This window comes from Carcharodon carcharias, chromosome 19 (genome assembly GCF_017639515.1).
Source record: "Carcharodon carcharias isolate sCarCar2 chromosome 19, sCarCar2.pri, whole genome shotgun sequence".
Taxonomy (NCBI): Eukaryota; Metazoa; Chordata; class Chondrichthyes; order Lamniformes; family Lamnidae; genus Carcharodon; species Carcharodon carcharias.
In genome coordinates, this window is record NC_054485.1 from 66031884 (window position 1) to 66040722 (window position 8839).

Sequence of the window (8839 nt, forward strand, 5' to 3'; positions counted from 1 at the left end):
ACACTGTACACATTTAACAAATTGTCACACAGTACACATTTCACACATTGTCACTGTGTCGCAGTCAGGAGCAGCAGCTTCAGCCTCTGCTGTACCTATTACTTCCATTGTTTCTCTTTGTTGTTTTGCAGCCGGCTTCTACTTTGTCCGGCACTGCCTAACCATGTGGCCCTTCTTGTGACAGTAATGACATTCTGCGTCTTTGAATTTACAGGTATCTGCTCCACAGACACCTCCACATCTATAGTAATTTTGTCTTGAAACTGATGCTGAAGCATTTCTCTTCAGCTTCTTAATGTTTCTCACAGTGGATACTGAATTGTGCTTTAATTCTGCAGGTCTAGTTTTCACACCACGCTCAGCGACAGGTTCCCACCCAACATGAAGTGCGGCGCCAAAATCCACGTGTTGCAAAGCCTGAGGGTCTCTCTCAGCCCTTTCCATGGTGAGGGGGATTTCTAAGGCGTACTTAAAGCCGAGATTGATTTTGGCCAGCTCTCTCCCCCAGACTTCTCAGTATGTGGGGACCCCCCTCTATGCCAGACTCTCTCAGTGTGTGGGTACCGCCTCTCCCCCAGACTCTCTAAATGTGTGGGGACCCCCCTCTCCCCCAGAGTCTCTCAGTGTGTGGGGACTCCCTCTCCCCCAGAGTCTCTCAGTGTGTGGGGACTCCCTCTCCCCCAGACTCTCTAAGTATGTGCGGACTCCCCTCTCCCCAGTATCTCTCAATGTGTGGGGACCCCCCTCTCACTCAGACTTTCTCAGTGGGTGTGGACCCCCCTCTCACCCAGACTTTCTCAGTGTGTCGAGACCCACCTCGCCCCCAGACTCTCTTATTGTGGGGATCCCCCCTCTCACACAAACTCTCCCTGTGTGTGGGGAACCCCTCTCCCCCAGACTCTCTCGGGGTGTTTGGACCCTCTTTCCCCAAGATGCTATCAGTATGTGGAGACCCCCCGCTCCCCCAGAATCTCTCAGTGTGTGGGGATCTCCCTCTCTCCCAGACTCTCTCAGTGGGTGAGGACACCCATCTCTCCCAAATTCTCTCAGTGTGTGGGTAAGCCCCTCTCCCCCAGAATCTCTCAGTTTGTAGAGACCCCCCTCAACCCCAGACTCTCTCAGTGTGTGGGGAAAAACCCTCTCTCCCAGACTCTCTCAATGTATTGGGACACCACTCTCCCCCAGACTCGATCAGTTGGTGAGGACTCCCCTCTCGCCCAGATTCTCTCAGTGTGTGGGTAAACCCCCTCTCACCCAAACTCTCTCATTTTGTAGAGATCCCCCCTGTCCCCCAGACTCTCTCAGTGTGTGGGGACCCCCCTTTCCCCCAGACTCTGTGTGTGTGGGGACACGCCTCTCCCCCAGAATCTCTCAATGTGTCGGGATGCCCCTCTCTCCCAGAAGATTCCAGTGGGTGGTGACTCCCCTCTTGCCCTGACTCTCTCAGTGTGTGGGGAAAACACTCTCCCCCAGACTCGCTCAGTGTGTATGGACCCCCCTATCCCCCAGACTCTATCAATGTGTGTGCGTCCCCCCTCTCTCACAGGCTCTCTCAGTGTGTGGGGACCCCTTCTACGCCAGACAATCTCAGAGTGTGAGGAACACCCTCTCCCCCAGACTTTCTCAGGGTTTTGGGGCCCCTCTCTCCAAGACGCTCTCAGTATGTGGGGACCACCCTTTCCCCAAGACTCTCTCAGTGTGTGGGGACCCCACTGTCCCCCAGACTCTCTCAGTGTGAGGGGCCACCCCTCTACCCCAGACTCTCTCAGTGGCTGAGGACTCCCCTCTCACCCAGAATGTCTCTGTGTGTGGGTAAACACCCGCTCCCCCAGACTCTCTCAGTTTGGAGAGACCCCCTGCTCCCCCAGACTCTCTCAGTGTGTGGGGACCACCCTCTCCCCCAGACTCTCTCAATGTGTGGGGACCACCCTCTCCCCCAGACTCTCTCAGAGTGTGGAGACCCCCATCGCCCCCAGACACGCTCAGTGTGTGGAGACCCTCTCTCCTCCAGACTCTCTCAGTATCTGGAGACCCCGCTCTCCCACAGACACTCTCAGGTTGTGGGTCTCCCCACTCCACCAGACTTTCTCAGTGTGTGGGGAAAAGCCATCTCCCCCAGACTCTCTCAGTGTGCGGAGACCCCTTCTACTCCAGACTCTCTCAGAGTGCAGGGACACCCCCTCTCCCCCAGACTCTCTCAATGTGTTGGGACACCACTCTCTCCCAGACTCTCTCAGTGTGTGGGAAAACCCCTCTTCCCCGGACTCTCTCAATGTATGGGGACCCCCCTCTCCCTATGACTCTCTTAGTGTGTGAGGCCCTGCTCTCCCCCAGACTCTGTAGGTGTATGGGGACCCACTTCTCCCCCAGATTCTCTCAGTGTGTGGGACAACCCTCTCTCCACCTGAATCTCTCAGTGTGTGTGGATCCTCCTGTCCTCCAGACTATCTCAGTGTGTGGGTCCCCACTCTCTCCCAGACACTCTCACTGTGTGGGGACACCCATCTCCCCCAGATTGTCTCAGTGTGGGGGGACCCCCCTCTCCCCCAGACTCTCTCAGGGTGTGAGGACACCACTCTCCCCCAGAATCTCTCAGTTGGTGAGGACTCCCCTCTCACCCAGATTCTCTCAGTGTGTGGGTAAGCCCCCTCTCCCCCAGACTCTCTCAATTTGTAGAGACCCCACTCTCCCCCAGACTCTCTCAGTATGTGGGGACCCCCCTTTCTCCCAGACTCTCTCACTGTGTGGGGACTCGCCTTCTCCCCCAGACTCTCTCAGTGTGTGGGGAAACCTCTCTCCCCCAGACTCTGTCAGTGTTTGGAGTCACACTCCTCTCCACCTGAATCTCTCAGAGTATGTGGACTCCCATGTCCCCCAGACTATCTCAGTGTGTGGGGACACACATCTCCCCCAGATTGTCTCAGTGTGTGGGAACCCCTCTCTCCCCCCGACTCTCTCAGTGCGTGGAGACCACTTCTACTCCAAACTGTTTCATTGTGTGGGAACCCCCTCTCCCCCAGACTCTCTCAGTGTGTGCGGAGCCCCCTCTCCCCAAGACTCTTTCAGTGTGTGGGGACCCCCCTCTCCCCCAGACTGTCTCAGTGTGAGTGGAACCCCCTGTCCCCAAGACTCTCTCAGTGTGTGAGGACCCTGCTCTCCCCCAGTCTCTCTCAATGTATGGGGACCCCCCTTCTCCCCCAGACTCTCTCAGTGTGTGGAGACTCCCTCTACTCCAGACTCTCTCACTGTCTGGAGACCCCCCTCTCCCACAGACTCTCTCAGATTGTGGGTCTCCCCACTCTCCCAGACTCTCTCAGTGTGTGTGGACCCCCCTGTCCCACACTCAGGGTGTGGGGAACCCCTCTTCCCCAGACTCTATCAGGGTGTTGGGACCCCCTCTCCCCAAGACACTCTCAGTATGTGGGGACCCCCTTTCCCCAAGACTCTCTCAGTGTGTGGGGACCCCTTCTCCTCCAGACTCTTTGAGGGTGTTGGGATCCCCTCTCCCCAAGATGCTCTCGGTATGTGGGGACCCTCTTTCCCAAGACTCTCAATGTGTGGGGATCCCACTCTCCCCCAGACTCTCTTAGTGTGAGGGGACACCCCTCTCCCCCAGACTTGCTCAGATTGTGGGGACCACCCTCTCCACCAGACTGTCTCAGTGTGTGGAGACCCCCACTACTCCAGACTCTCTCACTGTCTGGAGACCCCCCTCTCCCACAGACTCTCTCAGGTTGTGGGTCTCCCCACTCCCCCAGATAATCTCTGTGTGTGGGAACCCCCATCTCCCCCAGACTCTCTCAGTGTCTGGAGAATCCCTCTCCCCCAGACTCTCTCAGGGTGTGGTGAACCCCACTTCCCAAGAGGCTCTCTGTATGTGGGGAGCCCCCTCTCTCCCAGACTCTCTCAGTTGGTGAGGACTCCGCTCTCGCCCAGATTCTCTTATTGTGTGGGTAAACCCCCTGTCCCCCAGGATCTCTCAGGGTGTTGGGATCCCCTCTCCCCCAGACTCTGTGTGTGTGGGGACACCCCTCTCCCCCAGAATCTCTCAGGGTCTGGGGACACCCCTCTCTCCCAGATTGTCTCAATGTGTGGGGACCCCTTCTACCCCAGACACTCTCAGAGTGTGAGGAACACCCTCTCCCCCAGACTTTCTCAGGGTTTTGGGGCCCCTCTCTGCAAGACGCTCTCAGTATGTGGGGACCACCCTTTCCCCAAGACTCTCTCAGTGTGTGGGGACCCCACTGTCCCCCAGACTCTCTCAGTGTGAGGGGCCACCCCTCTACCCCAGACTCTCTCAGTGGCTGAGGACTCCCCTCTCGCCCAGAATGTCTCAGTGTGTGGGGACCACCCTCTCCCCCAGACTCTCTCAGTTTGGAGAGACCCCCCGCTCCCACAGACTCTCTCAGTGTGTGGGGACCACCCTCTCCCCCAGACTCTCTCAGTGTGTGGGGACCACCCTCTCCCCCAGACTCTCTCAGAGTGTGGAGACCCCCATCACCCCCAGACTCTCTCAGAGTGTGGAGACTCCCATCGCCCCCAGACACGCTCAGTGTGTGGAGACCCTCTCTCCTCCAGACTCTCTCAGTATCTGGAGACCCCGCTCTCCCACAGACACTCTCAGGTTGTGGGTCTCCCCACTCCACCAGACTCTCTCAGTGTGTGGGGAAAAGCCATCTCCCCCAGACTCTGACCGTGTGTGGGGACCACCCTCTCCCCCAGACTCTCTCAGTGTGTGGAGACCCCTTCTACTCCAGACTCTCTCAGAGTGCAGGGACACCCCCTCTCCCCCAAACTCTCTCAGTGTGTGGGGAACCCCTCTCCCCCAGACTCTCTCTGGGTGTTGGGACCCCCTCTCCCCCAGAATCTCTCAGTTTGTGGGGAGCCCCATCTCTCCCAGACTCTCTCAGTTGGTGTGGACTCCCCTCTCGCCCAGATTCTCTCAGTGTGTGGCTAAGCCCCCTCTCCCCCAGACTCTCTCAGTGTGTGGGGAAAACCCCTCTGCCCCAGACTCTCTTACTGTGTGGGGAGCCCCTTCTCCCCCAGACTCTCTCAGTGTGCCCGGAAAAACCCTCTCCCCCAGACTCTCTCGTGCGTGGGAAAATCCCTCGCCCCAGACTATCTAAGTGTGTGGGGACAACCCCTCTCCCCCAGACTCTCTCAATGTTTCGGGACACCCCACTCCCACAGTCTCTCTCAGTGTGTGGGGATCCCCCTCTCCCCCAGACTCTCTGTGTGTGGGGCCACCCTCCTCTCCAGCTGAATTTCTCAGTGTGTGTGGACCCCCCTGTCCCCCAGACTCTCTCAGTGTGTGGGGACACCCATCTCCCCCAGTCTCTCTCAGTGTGTGGGGGAAAAACCCTGTCCCCCAGACTCTCTCAGTGTGTGAGGACACCCCTCTCCCCCAGAATCTCTCAGTCTGTGGGTCTCCCCACTCCCCCAGACTCTCTCAGTGTGTGGGGACTCCTCTCTCCCCCAGAGTCTCACATGTGTGTGGGGAAAATCCATCTCCCCCAGATGGTCTCAGTGTGTGAGGACCGCCCCTCACCCCCAGATTTTCTCAGTCTGAAGTGACCCCCCTTTTCCCAAGACTCTCTCAGTGTGTTGTGATCCCACTCTCCTCAAGACTCTCTCAGTGTGTTGTGATCCCACTCTCCGCAAGACTCTCTCAGTGTGTGGGGAAAACCTCTCTCCTTGAGACTCTCTCAGTGTGTGGGAAAACCCCTCTCCCCCAGAGTCTCTCAGCGTGTGTGGACGCCCTCTCCTCCAGACTCTCCCATGTGTGGGGACCCCCTCTCCCCCAGACTCTCTCATGTGTGGGGACCCCCTCTCCACCAGACTCTCACAGTGTGTGGGGAAAATCCCTTTCCCCCAGACTATCTCAGTGTGTGGGGACACCCCCCCTCTCCACCAGACTCTCTCAGTGTGTGGAGAATCAGTCTCACCCAGACTCTCTCAGCGTGTGGGGACAACAATCTCCCCGAGACTCTCTCAGTGTGTGGGGAAAAACCCCCTCCCCCAGACTCTCTAAGTGCGTGGGGCCACCCGCCTCTCCCCCAGACTCTATCAATGTGTGTGGGTTCCCCCTCTCTCCCAGATTTCTCAGTGTGTTGGGACACCCATCTCCCCAAGATTGTCTCAGTGTGTGGGGACCACACTCTACCCCAGGGTCTCTCGGTGTGTAGAGGCCCCTTCAACTCCAGACTCTCTCAGTGTTCGGGTACCCCCCTCTCCCCCAGACTCTCTCAGGTTGTGAGGAACCCCTCTCCCCCAGTCTCTCTCAGGGTGTTTGTACCCTGTCTCCCCAAGACTCTCTAAGTATGTGGAGACCCCCCTTTCCCGAAGTCTCTCTCTGTATGTGGTGACCCCACTCTCCCCCAGACTCTCTCAGTGTGAGGGGACTCCCCTCTACCCAAGAATCTCTCAGTGTATGGGGAGGCCCCTCTCTCCCAGGCTCTCTCAGTGGGTGAGGACTCCCCTCTCCCCCAGACTCTATCAGTTTTTAGAGCCCCTCCTCTCCCCCAAACTCTCTCACTGTGTGGGGAGCTCCTTCTCCCCCAGGCTCTCCCCCAGATTGTCTCAGTTTGTGGGGGCACCCCTCTCCACCAGACTTTCTTAGTGTGTGGAGACCCGCTCTCCTCAAGACTCTCTCAGGATATGGGTTCCCCCTCTCCCCCAGACTCTCTCAGTGTGTGGAGACCCCCTCTACTCCAGTCTCTCTCAGTGTCTGGAGACCCCCGTCTCCCCCAGACTCTCTCAGTGTGAGGGGACTCCCCTCTACCCCAGAATCTCTCAGTGTATGGGGAGCCCCCTCTCTCCCAGGCTCTCACAGTGCGTAAGGACCCCCCTCTCCCCCAGACTCTCTCAGTGTGTGTGGACTCCCCTCTCCCCCAAACTCTCTCAGTGTGTGGGGAGATCCTTCTCCCCCAGGCTCTCCCCCAGATTGTCGCAGTTTGTGGGGGCACCCTTCTCTGCCAGACTTTCTTAGTGTGTGGTGACCAGCTCTCCTCAAACTCTCTCAGGATATGGGTTCCCCCTCTCTCCCAGACTCTCTCAGTGTGTGGGGACCCCCCTCTCCGACAGACTCTATCAGTGTATGGGGACCCCCATCTCCCCCAGACTCCCTCAGTGTGTGGGACCCAACCCTCCAGCAGACCCTATCAGTGTGAGTGGACACCCCTCTACCCCAGAATTCTCAGTGTTTGGGGAGTCCCCTTTCTCCCAGACTCTCTCAGTGGGTGAGGACTCCCCTCTCACCCAGATTACTCAGTGTGTGGGTAAGAACTGTCTCCCCCAGACTCTCTCAGTTTGTAGAGACCACCCTCTCCCCCAGACTCTCTCAGTGTGAGGGGTTTCCCCTCTCCCCCAGACTCTCTCAGTGTGTGTGGACCCCCCTCTCCCCCAGACTCTCTCGTGTGTGGGGAAAACCCCTTTCCCCCAGACTCTCTCAGTGTGTCGGGACATCCCTCTCTACCAGACTCTCTGAGCGTATGGGGAAAACCCCTCTCCCCCAGACTCTCTCAACATGTGGGGACCCCCCTGTCCCCCAGACTCTATGAATGTGTGTGGGTTCCCCCTCTCTCCCAGAATCTCTCAGTGTTTGGGGCACCCCCTTTCTTCCAGACTCTCTCAGTGGGTGAGGACTCCCCTCTCGCCCAGAATACTCAATGTGTGGGTAAGAACCGTCTCCCCCAGACTCTCTCAGTGTGCGGGGAAAAACCCTCTCCCCCAGGTTCTCTCAGTGTGTGGGGGTCCCCTCACCCCCAGACTCTCTCAGTGTGCGGGGAAAAACCCTCTCCCCCAGACTCTCTCAATGTTTCTGGACCACCCTTTCCCCCAGACTCTCTCGTGTGTGGGGACAACCCCTCTCCCCCGGACTCTCTCAGTGTGTGGAGACCCCCTCTACTCCAGTCTCTCTCAGTGTCTAGAGAACCCGCTCTCCCACAAACTCTCAGGTTGTGGGTCTCCCCACTCCACCAGACTCTCTCAGTGTGTGGGGAAAACCCATCTCCCCAAGACTCTCTCAGTGTGTGGGGAAAACCCATCTCCCCAAGACTCTCTCCGTGTGCGGGGACCTCAATCTCCCCTAGGCTCTCTCAGAGTGTGGGGACACCATTCTCCTCCAGCTTTCTCAGTGTGTTGAAAACCCCTCTCCCCCAGATTCTCTCAGTGTGTGTGGACCATCCTCTCCCCCAGACTCTCTCGTGTGTGGGGACGCCCCCCTCCACCAGACTCTCTCACTGTGTGGGGTACCCCCTCACCCCCAGACTCTCTCAGGGTGTTGGGACCCCCCCTCCACCAGACTCTCTCAATGTGTGGGGAAAACCACTCTCCCCCAGACTATCTCAGGGAGTGGGGACTACCCCTCTCCCCCAGATTCTCTCAGTGTTTTGGGACCCCAATCTTCCCCAGAGTCTCTCACTGTGTGGGGAACCCCCTCACCCCCAGACTCTCTCAGTGTGTGGGGACACCCCTCTCCCCCATACTCTCTCAGTGTGTGGGGACACCCTCTCCCCCAGAATCTCAGTCTGTGGGTCTCCCCACTCCCCCAGACTCACTCACTGCGTGGGGAAAACCCATCTCCCCCAGACTCTCTAAGTGCGTGGGGCCATCCGCCTCACCCATAGACTCTCTCAGTGTGTGTGGACCCCCCTGTCCCCCAGACTTTATCAATGTGTGTGGGTTCCCCCTCTCTCCCAGATTTCTCAGTGTGTTGGGACACCCATCTCCCCAAGATTGTCTCAGTGTGTGGGGACCACACTCTACCCCAGGCTCTCTTGGTGTGTAGAGACCCCTTCAACTCTAGACTCGCTCAGAGTTCGGGTACCCCCCTCTCCCC

At 58.1% G+C, this 8839-nt stretch overlaps 1 protein-coding gene across 1 annotated transcript; it reads left to right on the forward strand.

The window, feature by feature from the left end:
• Window positions 1-3512: 3512 nt before the first annotated feature.
• Window positions 3513-8536, forward strand: LOC121291209 (protein FAM186A-like; the record flags this gene model as incomplete). Its single annotated transcript, XM_041212295.1, has 5 exons — window positions 3513-3521; window positions 6098-6169; window positions 6680-6835; window positions 7185-7238; window positions 8441-8536. Coding segments are annotated over exons 1-5 (387 nt in total), but the record flags the coding sequence as incomplete, so codon positions are not given.
• Between the last annotated feature and the right edge of the window lie 303 nt (window positions 8537-8839).